Source organism: Callospermophilus lateralis, chromosome 4 (assembly GCF_048772815.1).
Source record: "Callospermophilus lateralis isolate mCalLat2 chromosome 4, mCalLat2.hap1, whole genome shotgun sequence".
NCBI classification, from domain to species: domain Eukaryota; kingdom Metazoa; phylum Chordata; class Mammalia; order Rodentia; family Sciuridae; genus Callospermophilus; species Callospermophilus lateralis.
Window position 1 is genome coordinate 26,697,014 of NC_135308.1, and position 20,240 is coordinate 26,717,253.

The window sequence follows — 20,240 nt, forward strand, 5'->3', positions numbered from 1 at the left end:
TGTATGTTATATTCCCATAAGTTATACTATTTTCTCACAGGTTCAGTATTTTCCTTCCATGATTTATGGGTGAAAGCTTAAAAACCGAAAGATACAACCTACAATTTAAATGTGAAACTCATTTTGAAATTCGTAGCAATCCATGTTGACTCATAAAGTAACAAATTTTGCTCCTCTTTTCTTTAGCTACCCATTCTTAATATTTATTATTCCTTGCTAATTAATCTTATAACACTACTAAGAAATTTTTTTTATATTTATATTTTTCTTTTATAAGGACAAAGTATAGTAATTGTAGACAACATTTTTTTTTAACCTTCAGGAATGAAAAATCTTACCTGAATTCCATGTATGTATTTGTATAACTTATTTATTAGATATAATAATATAATTTATATTATTAGAGTAACATTGAAAATAGATTAAGTAAATTGTGGCATGGAGGCAGTTTTCTTATCTTTATCCTAAAATTAAATTCTAGGATATATTATAGATCTAGATAGATCACATACAACTAGTATAAATATGCTTACCATTATATTAAACAAAAAAATAAAAAGTGGTACTCCTTAAGTTGACTTTTACCTTTCTTCCTAGAAATTCAGGTGAAATATTTAGTAGGTAGCCTTATGTTTTAAATAATATCTGCGGCTTTTAATTATCTAGTCCCTTCTCCAGTAAGTAAATTTAAAAAACAAAAACAAAAAACAACTGATTCTCTACAATATAGAGTTCTGTATTATGGGGAATTAAAAAGGTGAGAAGTGACTGGAGATAGGGCCCTTTCTGAGCATGTGTGAGGCCCTGCATTGGAACACCAACACAGAAAAAAAAGGGGGTGGGAGGGAAGTTTATTACTGGGTCTTAAAAGATACTTTTATGCCAGTTAGTGAGATAATAGATAAATAACAAATATGTACATACATATATGCTCCCAAAATAAATGGTCAACACAATAAATATAACTACTAGGGGGAAAACACTGTTGGTTCATAGAAAGCATATGATGATAGCTTTGTACATGAAATTAGATTTCTTCTTTCAGGACACCTGTATTTGAATGATTATTGGAAATAAGCATTAGAATTTCTGGTGAAATAAATTTTCAAATTTATTTAAATATATTTTAGAAAAGTATAACTGAAGTAGTAAACAGAATATTTACCTTTAAAATTAGGTCTGATTCTTGCATCATACCCTGATGTCCTCCCCATTAATTTATCCAGAAAGTCAGATGGTGACATTGGAGTACTTCGAGATCTTGCACTATTTGTTTCCTTTGTAGCAACCAAACTGCAAGTAAGAACAAAATGATAGACTTTACAAAATGAAGTCTTTCTAACAGCTTCTACCTATAAATTTTTTTTTAATGTTAAGCAAAATATACTTTGACAATAAAAAAAATTTAAATACCATATAGTGGATATTACTATAATGACGCATTTATATTTGGATTTACAATCAGTGCTTAGAAAGTTTCATATATATTCAGTTAAACCATCAGAAGTGGCACTGTTTAGTGTTAAATCTGAAAACAAAGTCTACTTTCAATAATAAATTATTAATCTTTCAAAATCTGTACTTTCTCAAACTTGAGTTAGTGTTTCAGGTGAAAGAAAATATAAAAATTCAGCTATGAATTTTTCAGCTATGAATTCTTGCTTTATTGAGGGTAAAAAAATCACATTTTAGGTTTTGTGAATTTTTCTCGGCAGTAGTAAAACTTTTGTACAACAGATGAAACAGTAATATTCTTTTCTTCAATTAAATGCTTCCTATGTTAGTAGTACACCCAGTTAAATTCTTTCTACTTTCACTTGTGTGCCATTAATCTGTAGTACATTTTCTTCAGATCTAGAATTAGTGTGGTGTTAAGATTGGAAAATTGCATTAAACATGATTTGAGCCCTTGGATATTATAAGATTAGAAACTTTGTCTAGGAGTTTTTAAACTCCTAGTTTTCCTCTATTTTTAAAAATTTAGACATTTTCCTTTGTATGCATTTGTTCTTCTTAGAAACCCTTAGTGTAATTGCACCACTGTCCAGCTCCTCATACATATAGGGTGGTCCAAAGAAGGTCTGGGCCTAGTGACTAAGATCAAATGATTGTTTTATCCACAGACTTTGCTCAGAAAAGTAAACCTGACTTTCTGAATCCAAGAATGGAGTTTGGAAATCCTGTATTCAACTTGATGTTGCCTCCTAGAGATCATCAATCATCACAACCATCTGCAGTTACTCAACTCAGAGCATTGTACCACTTTGTTCACATATTATCATAGCAGTAATTATTAAATTTCTTATATTTCTCCTGCAAGAATTTTAGTGAGTAGGAAAATGGACTTCAGAGCATTTCCATTAATCGTCTACTTCACAGGTATATGCAGTGATTTATAGGGAACTCTGAAATTCATTTTCAGTGATGGGAGAATATTTCTGAAAACAGTATTATAAAAACAGTATTTATTAGCTATTGCATTATCTGGTGGCTATACCTAGTTCTGGGCACTCTAAGTCAGTCCTCTTCTCAGTGATTCTCATTCTGTCATCCTAGCTTTCTTCCCAACAGAAGCTTCGCTTCTTTTTGTGTTGGTTCCATATTACTGATTGTCCAATTCTTTGTCATTGTGCTCACTTGTAAGCTCTTTATCTAACGCAAAAAAAATCATAAAAATAAAAGAAAAAGCCTATTACCTTCTCAATGACTCTAGAACTTTTATGTACTCTCTGGTTTTAAGTAACTTCTTCCTAGCCTATTAAACATAATAATTGTTCATATTCAATGGCTCAAGAATATACTGCAGAAAAGCATTGTTAGAGCTCTCATAGCTACATATTGCTGCTTCTAAATGGTATCCTCTATTTTCTTTTAGAATTCCTCCTTTCAGTAACCAGATGATTAACTTCTACATTCTCCAATCATTGAAAATACCCTGTTTTCCTGAATCAGAGTCAATAATGCTGTGCCTCTCTCATTCAAAATAATAGATGACTATGTATATTAAGCTGAAATCCCTCACACTGTGTCCTGGAGAGATGAGTTATGCAGTTCAGTCTTCCAAAAGGGGGAAGCAGAGATATGCTTGACATGAGGTTGAAAAGGAAAGATGTGACAATGGAGGCAGAAATTGTAGTGGTGTACTACAGCCAAGGAATGCCAGCAACCCTCCGAAACTAGAAGAGATGAGGAATGGATTCTCCTTAGAGCCTTCAGAGAGAGGGAGGGCCTACTTATCTTGTTTTTGAGCCCAGTAAACTGAATTCAGATTTTTCAAAGTATGAAAGGATAAATTTCTGTTGATAATTTGTTGTAGCATTCATAAGAGGCAAATACCAGCCTTCTAGTAAATTTTTCATTTCAGTTACTCTACTTTCTACCACCCCAGAATTATTATTTTTATTTTTTTCTATAATTCCTGTCTCTTTGTTGATCATTTCTATTTGGTGAGATTTTTTTAGATGTCCAGCAACAGATGGATAATGGATAAATAAAATATGATATATAAATATTTAGTGAGATTTTACTATATTTTCTTTTTAGTTCTTTGGACATGGTTTCTTTTAATTCTTTAAATGCATTATAAATAGCTAATTTAAGTGTTTGTATAGTAATTCCAGTGCCTTTGCTGCCTCAGGTAAATATCGGTTGCTTTTCTTCCTGAGTATTGTTTCTTTACATATCTTATATCTATTTATTGAAAACGGGCCATTTTGTGGAAATTCTGGAGATCATACTCCCCTTCTTCCTGAGATTGTTGTTGCTTTTTTTAAAATAGGTTTTTATTATATGCAATTGTAGGGATATCTTCTTGCTTAGCTTAACAAGATTATTGTACTATCATGTGTAACTAATTAAAACAAATAAAAAAATTAAAAAAAGATCAGCTAATAATTAGAAAGGGATTTTCTTAAATTCTTAGACCACTGTCTTCCAGTATTGCTGGGCTTCTGTGTTCACGAGCAGTTGACTAATTTGCTTTAACCTTTACTTCCACTTGCACAGGGCCTAACAAACAACCAGAGTTGAAAGGGTGTTCTTGCTCTTTCCTCAGCATGCATTTAATTCTTGTATATCAGTTTGTTAGGGAAGCCATAACAAAGTATCACCCACAAAGTGGCTTAAACTCATGATTCTGGAGACTAGAAGTCTAAGATGGAGGTGTCCCTATGATCTGTTTCTTTTAAGGGTCTCCCTCCTTGGTTTATAGAAAGCTACATTCTGTTTTTTCCTTCAAATAGACTTCCTCTGTGTGTCTATCCTCATTTCCTCTTCTTGTAAGAATAATAGTCACATTGCATTAGGGACCACCAACATGATCTCATTTTAACCTAACTACCCAATTTCCAAATAAAGTCACATTTGCATGTGAATTTCAGGGGCATAATAACCCCGGGCATGTTCAAAACTCTATACATATATGTGGCCTTCTAGATGCCAAGAAATATATGGAGCCTATATATTATTCCATTGTTTTTCCTTTTAAGATTTTGGTTAGTTTGTTGTTTGTCCTTCTTATTACACAATTGACTTAGGCACCTGTGAAATTAAAAAATTGTCTTTAAATGTTTTTGATAAATGTATCCAGAAAAATAGTCCTTTTGCAGTTGTTGAGTTCTAAATTAGGTTCAATAAAAATAGCCTTGCAAGTGAGTTTTTCTAGAGAACCTCCAGAAAGGACTAATAATGACAATTATAGTGCAGAGGGTGTGTGTGTGTGGGAGTGTGGGGTGGGGGTGCTGGGGCATGCGGTTGGTGGGGGAAATAAAGAGAGAGAAAATTCAAACTCCTTAGCTCTTCTGTGCCACTTGTTGTGGCTTCCAAGTTGCTGTTATGTTTTGTGATTGAATGCTATTGGTTTACATTGTAATCATGGAGCTGCATAGAGTGGAGAATAAGAATTGAGCAAGTTATAATGCCACAAATCCCATTGTTCTTATCAAGAGTTAGATGTTTTTATGATTAAACTTCTTCATGGATTATTTCATCCTGATAGTTAATCACTAGAGTTCTGAAAAAGTTGATTTTTTATCAGTTTTCTCACTGCATTTATGAAGGAGAGAATTTACAAATGTCCTTACTTCACTGTTTTTTATGAGTATCAACCCCCAAACGTCATCCTAGAATTCTTTTCATATTTGATTTATTATATTTTGTGTTAAAGAATTATGCACCTCACTGCTCAGCCATGGAGCTCCTTTCCTGTCTGGATAATATTATTTATTCCTATAGTATCAACTACTTCCAATAATACTGTTTTGTAGAACTTAAAAATATCCTTTTTCATAAGTAATGTTAAGACTTGATTTTAAAAGTTAGGATACAGAGATTTCTTTGATGGGTTTTACAATAATGAATATTCAAAAACTAGAATGAATATCAGTAAATATTTTGTGTGATTGTTACTCTGCTGGCAGTAATAAAGCAATAATTCCAGCTATTTATTTTGAGAAAGAGAAAGTGAGAAGGATAAATAGAGAATGTTAATATCAATACAGCAAGTGTTGTTAAATTTAGCTTCACTTTTTTTTAAAGATATATTAAATAGTGTAAAGCATGATAAAGAATCAAATGATGAAGAAGTAAATGGAATTAAGATTCACGGTATCTCCAACAATACTGAAAAAATGAAATTTTATTTCTTTAGGTAAATAAATGCTAAATTTTAATTTTCAATAAAATCCCATGCTCTCATACAGTTCTTACCTTCCAAAAAGTCTTGTCTTACTAATAGTTTTTATTGACTCACTTTTATAATAATTTTTCGAATATTGCATTCTAACATCAATCTTAAAATGGATTTTGTAAACCAACCTAAATCACTACTTTCATTCTCATACTAAGAAATTATACATACTTTACAAAGAGATATTTTAATAATTTGATATTTGAATCCATATGAGGAGTAATGTATTAAAAAATTTCAATAGTGCCTATAGAGATTTCATCAGAATATATTTTTTTCTGTAGAACTTAAAAATATCCTTTTTCATAAGTAAAAGGATATTTTATCCTAACTACCTATAATTATTTTTAAATTTTTTTTTTTCTGTAACTATTGCTCCCAACTCAAATAATGATAGGGAGGTAATGGCATGTGATGCTTGTACTTTTTGCAGTGAGCGATCATGTTGCTTAAAAAACCCTGGAATTCTGGATATCCACACTAAGATAAAAGAGTCAAACAGTCAAGGTATGAAAAGAGTTTATGTGGTTAATGTGATATTGTTCTACTTATGGATATTTTTTGACTTTATGATTTTAGGAAGTAGCAATTATGTGTTGTGTTATACTGCTGTTTTTTTTGTGCATGCCAAAGATTTGAATGGAAACAAGATAAATCACTACTCTAGATAATTAGTAAGCTTTCAACACAAAGTTCACAAACATACTAAACTTGTCCCAAACTCCTGGTAGAATATTTTTAAGACTATTATCAAACATCATCTACTCTCAACACAGGTATTCTATTTGAGTTATTAAATGATAAATACTGTTGTTCAAATATGAAAAAAATAATTAATATATCCACAATTTAATATTTGTATTAATATTTTAATAATATTTCATTTATGTTGATATTTTCAAAAATAATAATTGGGCTAGTTCAATAACTGTGCTTTCCTGAAATTTGAACTCATATAGTCCTGTTAAAATTTCACTTGAAATCTCCAAATTCATTAACATCCAAAAAATACATTATTTGGATTTTTATTTGTGACATTGATTCATCAATGATGGGAATATATGAAAATCTATTTGATAAAGCACATAATAGAAGCTCATTTATTTACTTGGCAGCCATTACCAATGTCTGCAAAAGAGTCTTCATCGTGCTTGGAAGAGTTTCAAAGAGAAAGAAATTATGAATAAATAAGTGTAAAAGATACACATACACACATATTCTCAGTGTTTAACCTTTTTAATGACTAATACACCGTTGAAATTGTTTCCACTGTAATATAAATTCTTATTGGTTATGCAATTATTAATTAAAGTAACTTTAAGAAATGAAAAATCATTGTCTCAGTCTACTATGGGCTAGTATGTAAGATATAGCTTTGGTAAATAATCTTAGAGAGGAAGCTGTATTATTGCAAACCAGGAAACCTATTAAGATGATCTACTCTTTCTAAGAGTTGTTATATATTTTATAGTTAAAATCATCTTATTTTTATATGAAGTGAATATTTTAAAAATATTTTTGTTATAAGTGTAAGTTAAACAACAAATTATGGTTCTTCTAACATGGAAAATGAATTAATAAAATTACTAATCTAATACAATTAATGATTTAAGATGAGTATATGAAATACACTCTGGACTAGGATATTAGAAGAAATTATAATAAATTTAAAATACAACACATGAGCTTTTATAAGCCTTTTATAAATGGAGAAAAGTTCTGTATTCATAAAAGCACACTTAAGTGCTTTATATAAAGTACATTATGCCATAATGCACTTGAAATATTTGGTAAATATTGAAACAATAAAATTTCCATTTTTGTAAAATTTATTAAATATATATCACTGCACTTCTCAGTAAAGTGTAAATAACTTAAATGTAAAGCTTTAAAGTATTCACAGTTCAGTAGACTGCTCCAGTTGGTCTCTTTGGAAAATTAGCAGACACTGAAAAAATAGATGACAGTCGAAAAAATTATCAGGTTATTGTTTTTTCCTATAATGTGAACAAAATCTTCATGTTTTATAATAACAATTCAAAACCAAGACCTGCATATTGATACACATAAAATATGAGAAACTTCTGAGCAGAGAAATATTCCAGTTTTCTTTATTAGTTATTATGATCTGAATGTGTCTCCCTAAATTTCATATGCTACTAACCTTCAAGGTATTGGTAATAAGTGGGCCTTGGGGAGGTGATTAGGTCACAGGGCTTAGTACTCATGAATGGGATAAGTGTCCTTATAAAAGAGATCCAGGCAATCTGTCTGGTCCCTCCCACTGTATAAGTTAACAGTGAAAAGACAGTAGTCAGTGAACCAGAAAGCAAGACTTTACCACACCTAATTTTTCTGTGCTTTGGTGTTGGATTTCTCAGTTTTCAGAACTGTGAGAAAAAAAATCTGTCATTTATAAGCCACACACTTTTGATAATTTTTTGTTGCTGCCTGAAGTTACTAATGACATGAAGCCATCTAATTACTTATAGGTGATTGATTTTATTTTTAAATATTCTCAATTTTAACTCAGAAGGAATTTTTATCAGCAAAATTACATTGAACCATTGTATAGAAATCATTTGTACATAGTCTATCCCTTCCTTTTCTGAAAGGGGTAGAGGCTTTGAATATATAGTAAGATTTCCTGACAACAATAATTTTTGTTCTGATATATTTTTCTTAAAACTTTAGTTCCTCTTACAGTAATATGTAAACCTTGCACCATGTGAATATTAGTAGACGGCCCTAAGAGAATAGAAGTCATTTAAGAGAATTTCTTCATTGTCATAAATACATGGTATAAAGCTTCTTATAACCAATCTTGACTCTTATACAAACTTTTAAATAGACAACAATATCTTACATGCATATAGGGTTTTTTTTTTCAGTTTTTTAACTCAGGGTACGGGAGGTAGTGGGAAGAAATTTAAGACTAATTTATAATGGATTCTGAATGAAAAACTATCATCAAGACCTCTTTTTTCTTTTTTGCTAAATCACTGAGTTTAAACAAAACTAGCATATTTATAGAAAGTTACTATGATGGTTAGCAAATTACCCATGATCATGACTTTTGAAAGAAACAGCTTTGAGTCTTTAGAACAGTCTTTTATTTTTAAATCTTCTCAAAATCTGTGTTAATTAGCTTCCCTCCCACACTCGGCTCTACTTTTCTATGCTTTAACAAAAATTTCAGTTACTATTAACTTTTCTTAGAAATTTGTGTGGGCTTGAACACATTCCCATCAATGAATTTTTTTCACATAAGTATTTTACATATTGTTTATTTAAAGATGTGTTATTTGAAAGTTCAGAGACTTTAAATTCTAAAACACTGGCAAAATCTATTCACTTAAGTATGGGAATAGAATATCAAAATTTATCAAGAATATTCAGTAAGAGGTAAATATATATATATATATATATATATATATATATATATATATATATATATATATATATATATATTGGAGGACAGAAATAACCACTAAATATAGATGCTTTTAAAAAGACTTTTAATATAACCATCAATACCCATTCTTCTTTGCTATCTCAACCCTAAAATTATGAGAGAAAATATGGAGGGTGTAGCTGAGAACAATGTAGGTTTGAGATAGATCATGCACATGTGGCCACAAACCTGTGTGCATCCATTTTCATGAATTGATTTGCACAGAGGGAGGGTCACTGGTGAGGAACAAACCACTGTCCAGATTCCTGAAGCAGAGAATGTTTAGAATGAGAGAGTTTACTGCAAAATCTATGGCTCTATGAATCACACTCCTGTGGATTTATAATTCCTTGTAAAAAAATACAGTTATTAGTACTTTGGGCTTTCTGAATTATAACAACACAAGCCCTAATTTGAAAAATAAGATACAGAATAGAAAATATGACCATTCTATCCATTTATTTATGCTTCATTGTAAGGAGAACTAAGGGGAAATGGGGCCATCTGGGAATATGTGTCATTTTAAGTATTTCAAACTAAAGTATACTGTCTTAGAAAAGGAATCATTGCAGTGGAGACATTAGCAGTGAAGCAGATCTTAAGTTCATTGCTTGACATTAATTATTAAAAAGGAGACCAAAGTAGGAGAATATAAAAGGACATTTCTAGAATACCTTTGGAGATTAAAAAAATGATATTCTACTGGGATCTTGTTTCTAGTTACTAGGTAATACACCAATGAAATATGTTTATTATTTTAAAGAGATCTCACTTTAATGAAGTTTGGGAAGTTTCAATTTATGTAAAAACAGAAATGATTACTGCTTTTTGATCTCTTATGCACAGGATTTACATTCATAATGCTATTTAATTAATAAGAACCTTGGTAGTTGGGTATTATTATCTATAGAATACAAATGAAGAGAATAAGGTATTTAGAGAAATTTGTAATTTTTTGAAAGTCATGCAGATTTATAAGAACCAAGTCTAATTTTAAATCAAAACAAATCTTCCACCTAAAGCAAGTAGAAAAGGTTTAAAAAATCTATTTAGACAGCTAATAAACACAGAGAAAAATGATATATCCAAGACTTAAGAAAAAAGAAACTTGTAGCGGTAAGCACAGTATTTGGAGCTGCATTTCCTCCAGGGACATATTTTATTTAACTTCTTGTTACTGTGACCAAAATACCTGACAAGAACAATGCAGTGAGGGAAAAGTTTATTTTGGCTCACAGATTCAGAGGTTCAGTTCATGATTGGCCAACTCCATAATGAGGCAGAATATCATGTTGGAAGGACGTGTTGGAGTGAAACAGCTCAGAACATGGCAACCAGGAAGCAGAAAGAGCTCCTCACCAGGGACAAAATATGAACTCCAAATACACTACCCCAGTGACCTATTTCCCTCAGTCACACCCTCCTGCCTACAGTTATCATCCAATTAATCCAAGTTAGTGGGTTAATTCACCGAGTAGATTAAAGCTCTCAGAATCTAGTCATTTTTACCTCACATCACATCTAAACTGTAACAGGGTAGCAGAAAACTTCAGGCAAAGTAATTAAGAGGTTAATAACTGGGGAACAAGCTTTGAAAGTTTTGTGGGTTCAAGGTGACAGAAATTGTATTCAAGGACTCACCAGAGGGCTGAATTCATGAGTTAAAGATCTGAAAGAATTACGACTTTTGACTAAGCATAAACCAGAAGTATAGAAAGCTTAGTAGGAAGCTAATTATTACTTGGAATAATCTCAGTTTGTGAAACCAGAATAAAATAATTTCAGATTGTTAGCTACCTACCTTTCTAAGCAAAAGAAAAAATACATCCTCTTCTGAGAAAGAATGAAATATCACTCTAAACCTTGGGTTATATCTAATTTTCTATATATAGTGTCTTAAATACAATAAAAATGTAAGCAAAAAAGAGAGGCACCTAAGACCTAAAAGTCAAGATAAATGTGGAATGGAATATATACAGCAAAGATTCAGATGACAAATTTGTCAAACTGAATTTACATAATTATACTTTATATATTTTGATAAAAATAAGAACTCCATCAATGAAGTCTAATTACAAATCAAATGAAAATTATTTAATTAAAACATAAAATAAAATTAAGAACTCAATTGTCTTAGTAAATTAGGCATAGCTAATAAAAGTATGAGTCATTTGCAAGATAAAAATGTAGAGAAGGCAGTATGGAAAGAAAATGAAAAACACTAGATAGTGGAAAAAAGAGGTGAAAATGTCTAATATCTATAATACTGGAAGTTCAGACTATGAAGATATAGAAACCAATATAAAAGCAATAAATGATGACTTAATTGCTGTGTATGTTCCCAAACTAATATTTAGCTGCAGAATCCATATATACTAAAAATTTGAAGAAAATTTTACAAAATGATCTTCATACATTATAGTAAATGTGCCAAAAATAAACAACAAGAAGAATATAATTGATATTAAAGTATTTTCATGTATTTTATAGTTTTTCTCCTCCAATATCAGTATTTGCAGCCATGTAATCCTTCCTTTGCTCCTACTGGTATGTGTGGACTGTCTCCCACTAGCATAAGCCATACTTTCCTAATATACACAAGATTTCTTTATTCTTACCTACTCAAATATATATAGTCCTGTCTCTTCCATCAATACCTCTACAGAATCATTTCTAAAGTGCAATATATAAACTTATTATTTCACTTTTTAAAACATAATGGAACAAAAACTTCCTTGAGTTCACTTCTCATTTCAGCTGCTTACTCTTTCACTTAAAAGCAAAACTGATTTACCTACACTCATTATCCTAATTCATTTCTTTATATTTTGCTCTCCAAAATATATGGAGAGAATATTTCCATTAATAAAATGCTTTTGTCAAGCTCCTACTAAATTTAGTGGTCAATTCACATTACTCATCGAACATGAGTAGCATAAAAAGCAATTGATGACCTCTCCCTTTTGCAATTTTATTGTTGCCAGTTTTTTCTCAGTTTTTCTCCTACTGTATATTACTTCTTTGTTTTTAATTGCTGCTGCTTCTTTAATATCTTGACCTCTGAAATCTGAAATGATTTTTCTTAATTATTGACTATTTTCTTTAATTATACCTTCTTTTGTGGCAAGCCATTCAGTCTCATGCATGACTGAATATAATGCAGAGTAGATTGAGCACTTAAATTTTATCCAAGTCATGAATTCTCCCTGCAATATAGACTATTAGGTGTATCTACTTGACATGCTCCATTTGAATATACACAACTGAACATACTCAAATTAAACTCCTCCTGTTTCTACACGAACCTGCTCTTTTCCCATTCTTTCAAAATTTGATAAATGGTAACTCCATTCTTCAGTTTTCAGGATGAAAACCTTTGATAACTCTTGATGAAGCTTTTTATTTCACATATTAAATTATCCTGTTGTGTCTTCTTTCTAATTTTATCTATGATCCAACCATACATCACTATTCTCTCTCACTAGTCTCATCTAATCTTATACTCGCCATGAACTTTGTATGGAATGCCTATTGGTCCTCTATTTGTCAAGTCTTATTTGTCCTTATGATCTAGGTTTAAGAATCATTTCTTCAGGAAGCCTTAGCTATTAATCTCTTATTTTGCAAAAATCCTGCTAAAATATATTTCAAATTTGTATCTTTCATTAATAGCACTTATTGTCAGTTTTTTATTTATTTATTTATTTTTGGTTGGGAGAGTATGGGGATTGAACTCAGGGGCACTCAGCCTTATTTTATTTAGAGATAGGGTCTCACTGAATAGCTTAGTGCCTTGCTGTTGCTGAGGCTTTGAACTTGCAATCCTCCTGCCTCAGCTCCTCAAGATGCTGGGATTACAGGTATGCACCACTGTGCCCAGCTATAATTGACATTTTTATTGAACTAATCAATTTCTGTCTCCTGTATAAAAGGGTTTAATATTTAAGCAAAAATCATGATTGTTCCATTTATTTCAAAGTCCAGAAGCAATTCAGAGTATCCATGGTAAGTAAATAGTTTTGAAATGAATTATCTAAAAGATAATTATCTAAAACAGTGAGAGGTCAAACATCAGTATATGACCCAGTAATTATATTGTGAGTATGTGTTTAACCCTAGAGAAGGTACAACCTTTCTCTCCTTCTATCCTTCTGCCCAAGTTAGGAGTGCTGCTAATGAATGATCAGCAAGGAACAAAGAATAAATAGAAATAGAGAAAAATCAAGATAGAGAAATATGGAAGAGGGATTTTTAAATCCTCCAAGTTACATGCTTGAAATTGTCATCTAATGGTGGAAATGGAGAGAGATAAATTGGAGTGCTACAGCTGCCATTTTAACTAGGCTTGATACTATAATGTTGTCTACATTTGATGCTTACATAAATTAGTACTAATTATGGTTATCTATATTCAGTGCTTGCTAGTTGCCAGTGATCAATTGCATATTGGTTGTGTATATGTGAAGGGTTAATACAAGGATATAGGTGGATGTGGGGTAAGGAAGGAGGTTTCCAATGAACAGTAAGATGTGTGTTAAGGGATAAGTGTAATCATTTAAGATTTTTCATTCTAACCTTTATACAATTTATTTTAGATACAAAACTAATTTTTGTTATAAAATCTCTCAATTTTACTAAATTGTAATTTATGGTAATTGTTATAGCTTCATGGAAACTGTCCTCATGAGTAACAGTTTACTTCTTTGTAGTTTGGGCATCAGCTTATTTCAGCTGAAAGAACTAAAAGGCCATAACACAGCTAATTAACTCACTGATTTGTAGCTTCTTAATGACTTATTTATTTTAAAGAAAACTAATTAAATGTTTCAGAATACATTGAAATTACTTAGAATATACTTAATAGTTCCTATTATGTATTGAGTGCACACAGTAATTAAACAGAATGCATCATGGTAAATGGTTGAGACTCCAGATGGACAGCCAGGAGGCTTATGTTATGTTCCTTTTCTGTCACTAACTAGTTGTTTGGCCTTGGGCAAGCCAGACATTCTTTTACCAGTATTAAAACAGAGAATTAAAAGTGACACACATTTTTCATAGATGAATTTAGTAATAAAATACATGGCACAGTATATACATATGTTTAGAAAAATGCCAAAATGTTATGACAAAATTTCCTTTTGCATTTGATATCATGACTCTTTTGGGTCAGGCATATTTTTAATCAAAATAAAGAAAAATCCATCCAACCTAATTCATGTAAAAGGACCCTAGATGGTTATAATTACCTCTTGAAATTCATGTGTAGAAAATACAAAGAAACCTTGGAAAAGACAGCAACATAAATTTTTTAAAAAATTTATCCCAGTACATTATTCAACTCCTGATTGAAACTGCTTTATCAAATGAGGTTTAGAGTCACATTTCAAATATATACTGGTAGGGGCCTTAACTTATAAGCTTGTTTACTCCTCCTTAAATAACTTCTGATTAATGACATTCAGTGTTTCTTAAATCAAGTATTGAATGGATATTTATGGAAATTTTAGGTATAAATTGTCTTTTATTCTGTAATTTGATTTTAATAGTGTTGGTATTCTAGTAAGAATTTAACTAAAAAGAAGTAATGTTTGTGTTTCCTTTCCTACAAATTCTTACTGAGAATTTGTAGGAAAGGAAACTGCTGAAACAGTAGTCCAGAATTTCAGACAGGGACGAATGAATGAACAGATAAAAACGAGAGCCTGTGATGGGAATAGCATGAGAAATACCAGAGACTAAAAGAATATCAGTGTGGTTGGAATAGAGAGAGCATCAACACAAATGACAGATGAGGCTGGTCAGTGAAATTACTACCAGATTACAAGGTGTTTTATATATCATAAACTTTGGTCTTCATAGCCCCATTTGGAGATAATTTCAGTTGTCAAAATGAGAGCTGTTTTAGTCAGCTAAAACAGCTTTTGCTAAGACCAAAAGACCTTACAAAAACAAGTTTAGAGGAGAAATGTTTATTTGGGGGTTCACAGTTTCAGAGGACTCAGTCCATAGATGGCTGACTCCATTCCTCAGGGAACAAGGGGAGGCAGAACATCATGGCAGAAGGGTGTGGCAAGGGAAAGCAGCTGGGAATGTGGTACTAGGAAGCAGAGAGAGGGAACTCAGCTAAAGTAGGACAAAATATATACCCTAAAGGTAGACTCCTGGGACCCACCTCATCTAGCCACATCCTACATGCTTAGAATTACCACTCAGTTAATCCCTGTCAGAGAACAATGCACTGATTAGGTGAAGGTTCTCATAACACAAACATTTCACTTTTAAACTTTCTTGCATTGTCTCCCACACAAGTTTTTTGGGGATACCTCATATCTAAAGTATAACAAGAACTGTAGATAGTAGTATGGATAATTTTTAAATAGTGGGAATAAAGAAGAGGAGAATAATCTGAGGTGATAAAATTTACAGAGTTTAGTGATAGTTTGGTCTGGGTGTGAAAGAATTTCTCAAAGATAACTGTGGTAGTTTTTAAAATCTTTAATTTCTTTGATGCTTCTCTTTTCAAAGAGTGGGGTCAAATTTCCCTTCTTCTGAACATTGGCTGGACTAACTGCCTTAATGATGGTGTGTAAAATATGTCATAAAAATGTATTGTTACTTCCATCTTACTTTTTTGGATCACTCACAAAAGCTAGTCATAGTGTTATAAAGACACTCAACAGTGCAAATCTGAGCATTTATACCAATGGACTTGGCTGGCCATTTGACTGAGACCTCTTGGAATCAGCCTCTAGCATAGTCAAGACTTCATATGACTGCAGTGATGGCTAATATCTTGACAGTAAGATTGTGAGAGATCTTGAACTAGAAATTATGACTGTGGCTAATAAACATTTATTATTGTTTCAAGTCACATGTGTTTCAGGGTAGTGAAAAATTGCAATTTTTATTAAGATGCTTCTGTGCAATAATAAAATAGGTTGATATAGAACTCAATAATTTTAATTAATCAAATAATTTATTATTAACTATTAATATTCTCATAGAAGTTAGGTTTTCAAGACAGTAACTTTTCAAGTGAGAATATGTTACCCTGATGATGCTTTCTGACTACATAAGTGATCCACCAAGTTTTCAAATTTTAGTGTCATTTCAGAGAGTAATAAAATAGCCCTTGATTTGCTTTTGAACATCACTATATAACAGGACAGAGAATCTTTGGGTGTTGTGTCCTTCTAGAGAAAAGATGTGTTCCTTAAATATATCAGGCATAAAATAATGCCAAAATTTCTGAAACTTATAATTCCTGTTCATATTTCATTTAAATATATTTGGTAAGTCATCTTTCCCCTTAATCTGGAAAGTTCATGGTTTTTAATTAGGCATTAACAATAATTATAAATTTAAGGACTGGGGTGTCATTCAGTGGTAGAGCACATTCTTAGTATGTGACAGACTCTGGGTTAAATCCCTAGAATGAAAAAATAAAAATAAAATTATAAACTTCCATCCATCGCTTTATATACATATGTCATTATACTAATAGCTGCATGCATGAGCCATCCAGAAAAACTGTTCAATTCCCCAAAACAAAAAAAGAAAGTTTTTAAAATCTTAGACTAAACAAAAAAAAATTCAAAAATCTTATGAAGAGTAAAATGTATAGATTACCAAGATACGAGAAAGAAAGGTATTTGTTGCCCAAGATTTTACATTTTTATAAATAATCGATGTATGTGTATGAACATATATTATGTATATGTGTATCTGTATATATTCAAAATACATATTACTGTATCCATTTAGTTGTATATATGTGGTAAAATAAAAATGGTTACTAAAGATCCTGGATGCAGTATACCAAAGACCATAAAAATCTCTGTGGCCAAGAAATTTACATTATGATAGAAAAAAACAGATAATAAACAAATATACAACTAATTGAATTAAAAGATTGTTCTGTTTATCATAAGAAAATAGTATAGTGTGATTCTGCATTATATTCATCAAAAGAATGAGAAATTATACTCCAATTATGTATGATGCAAAAAAATGTATTCTATCATGTATAATTAATTAGAACAAATAAAAAAGGACATGGAAAAAATGGGCCTAAATCCATGATCTCGTGGAATTTATATTGTAGTAGAATGAAACATAATGAACCAGAACATGACAAATTAATGAATTATATACACACTATGTTGCAAGAAAGGAAAATTAGAGAAAAACAGGAAAGGACAATCAAGAGTGACATGTATGGGAGATCTACTTAAGTTTTATAATAGAATGGTTAGGGTAAACCTCAAAAGGAACATGATGTTTTATCAAGGCATTGAAGGAGGTTGAGGAGTTGAACACATGAATATCTTAGAGAGAGAATATTTATTCCAGGTTTTGGAAATAGTGCAAAGGTTGTAAATAAGGAACATGTCTGAGGTAGTCCCAGAACAGAAAGAGAGCCCATGGGGCCTCCAATAGAGTTAGAAAATATGAAGGTAGCAAGCAAGTAGATCAAGGATTAAACGCAGTGCCTAATCATGTAGCAGCATAAAAGGCTTTATAACAAATTGCTATTTTACTCTGAGCGAAATGGAAGATTTTAAGATATTAAGAAGACACAAGGTATAGTGTATCATTTATCTACAAAAGATCATCTTGGCTGCTCTATTAAATATGTATAATTAGTTATTGTTTAACAACAGGGAGACAGTCGGAAAATATGTCATTATGCAATTTCATCATTGTATGAACATCAGCATGTACTTACACAAACATAAATGGTACAGCCTATTACATAGCTGGGCTGTGTAATATACTCTATTGCTCTTAGGCCACAAAGCTGTATGGTAGTTACTGTTCTGAATATTGTAGGCAGTTGTAATGCACTGGTAAGTATTTGTGTATCTAAACATATGTAAGCATGGAAAAGATAATTTAAATATAGTATAAAAGATAAAAAATGGGGATACTATATAGCTCACTTACCATGAATAGAGTTTGCAGGACTAGAAGTTGCTCTGGGTGAGTCAGTGCCTGAGTGGTGCATGATTATGAAGTCCTAGGACATTCCACACACTACAATAAACATTGTAAACACTGTATATTTAGGCTATCCTAAAATTTTTAAAAGGTTTCTTCAATAATTAACTTATTGGAATTTTTAATTTCATAAGCTTTTAATTTTTTGACTTTTGTGATAATGCTTAGCTTAAAACACAATTCAAAGGCAGTATAAATTATTTTCTTGTTCTGAGTACATAGCTCCATTGGTAGAGTGCTTGCCTCGCATGCATAAGGCCCTGGGTACAATTCCCGGCATCACAAAAAGCAAACAAACAAAACATTATTTGTGGAAAAAAAATTGTTAAAAATATTTTCTTTCTATAAGCTTTTGTTTTTAATTTTTAAAGTTTTTAACCTTTTTATTAAAAACACACACATACACACACACACACACACACACACACACACACACACTAGTCTAGGGCTTCACAGGATCAGGATCACCAATTTTATTATTTTCTACCTCTTCATCATGTCCCACTGGTAGGGCTTCAAGAACACATGGAACTGTCATTTACTATGATAACAATGCCTTCTTCTGGAATACCTCCTGAAGGAACTGCCTGAGGCAATGTAGTTTCAATTTTTTTAATAAGTAGGAGTATATGCTCAAATAATGATAAAATATAATACAGTAAATACATAAACTAGTAACAGTAATTTATTATCACTACAAAATGTTATGTATTAAGCAAATGTATATGCTATACTTTTATGTGATTAGCAATGTGGAAAGTTTGTTAACACCAGAATCACCAAAAATGTGTAATGCATTGCACTGTGACATTACAATATCTATGAAATTGCCAGGTGATAGAAATTTTTGAGCTCCATTATAATATTATAGGGCCACCATAGTATACAGACTGGTATTGATCAAAACATCATCATGTGTCATGTGACTCTACTAGGAACATGAGCAGAGACCAGTTAGGAGGCTATTGTTGTAGTCCAGATGATGTTGGCCAATCTGTTGCGCTGCAGGTAATTGGAAGGAAGTAGATTTTAGATGTATTTTGAAGGCTGTGACAAGATGATATTTCTGATAGAGTAGAATAAAATAGGTAATGGTCAAGAACAAGTTCATGTGTATTAGTCTATGTAACTGTAAGGATATATTTCCTTATAATTGAAATACAAAACACTGATAATGGAGTAGGTTTGGGACCAGGATCTAGAGTTCAATTTTTAGCATATGTAATTTGAGCTGCTTCCCTGATAGTGAGCTGAGCATGCACTAACTTATATAGGTCTAGAATCTGAGGAAGGGCATCTTTGTAGTATTAAGGCATAAATTTGTAAAACTTGAGATGAGTCAGATTAAGTGCAAGTAGAAAATAGAACAGATGGAGGAACAGAGGAGAAAATAGGCACAAGTAAGGTAAGAAGAAAACAAGTAGAGTGCTGTGTCCAAGAAGGCAGTTAGAATAAATATATTAAAGAAAACAGAGTTATCTGTCATTTAAAGCTGAGAATGAGGACTGAAAATTAATCATTTTATTTTGCAAGGTATATTTCAATAGTGACTGGACAAATATAGTGTTAGGAAATTGGTGGCAGCAAAAGTCAAACTGGAATGGTTCAAAGAGAAATTAGAAAATGTGGCAGTGAGTATGGCTAAAATACGAAGATCACTGAAGTAATTCATTAATATTAAAAATGTATTCATGATACATTGTTGGTGGGATTGCAAATTGGTGCAACTACCCTGGAAAGCAATATGGAGATGCCTCAGAAAATAAGGAATGGAATCACCATTTGATTCAGCTATCCCACTCCTCAGTATATACCCAAAAGATTTAAAATCAGCATACTACCATGATGCTGCTACATCAGTGTTTATAGAAGCACAATTCATAATATCTAAACTATGGAGACAACCTAGGTGCCCTTCAACAGAAGAATGGATGAAGAAATTGTGGTATATAAACACAATGAAGTATTAGCCATTAAGAAGAATGGATTTATGACATTTGCCAGAAAATGGATAGATCTGGACACTGTCATGGTAACTGAAATAAGCTAATCCATCAAAAACAAAGGTTGACTGTTTTCTATGATATGTAGAAGCTA

General features: G+C 31.5%; 1 protein-coding gene across 2 annotated transcripts in view; it reads right to left on the reverse strand.

Moving 5' to 3' along the window:
• Positions 1-20,240, reverse strand: part of Glra3 (glycine receptor alpha 3) — a 156,105-nt gene that overhangs the window by 117,665 nt on the left and 18,200 nt on the right. For both annotated transcript variants that reach the window (XM_076852373.1, XM_076852372.1), the window contains exon 2: positions 1,166-1,293. In XM_076852373.1, coding sequence (XP_076708488.1) covers positions 1,166-1,293 — 128 coding nt within the window. The remainder of the gene's footprint in view (positions 1-1,165; positions 1,294-20,240) is intronic.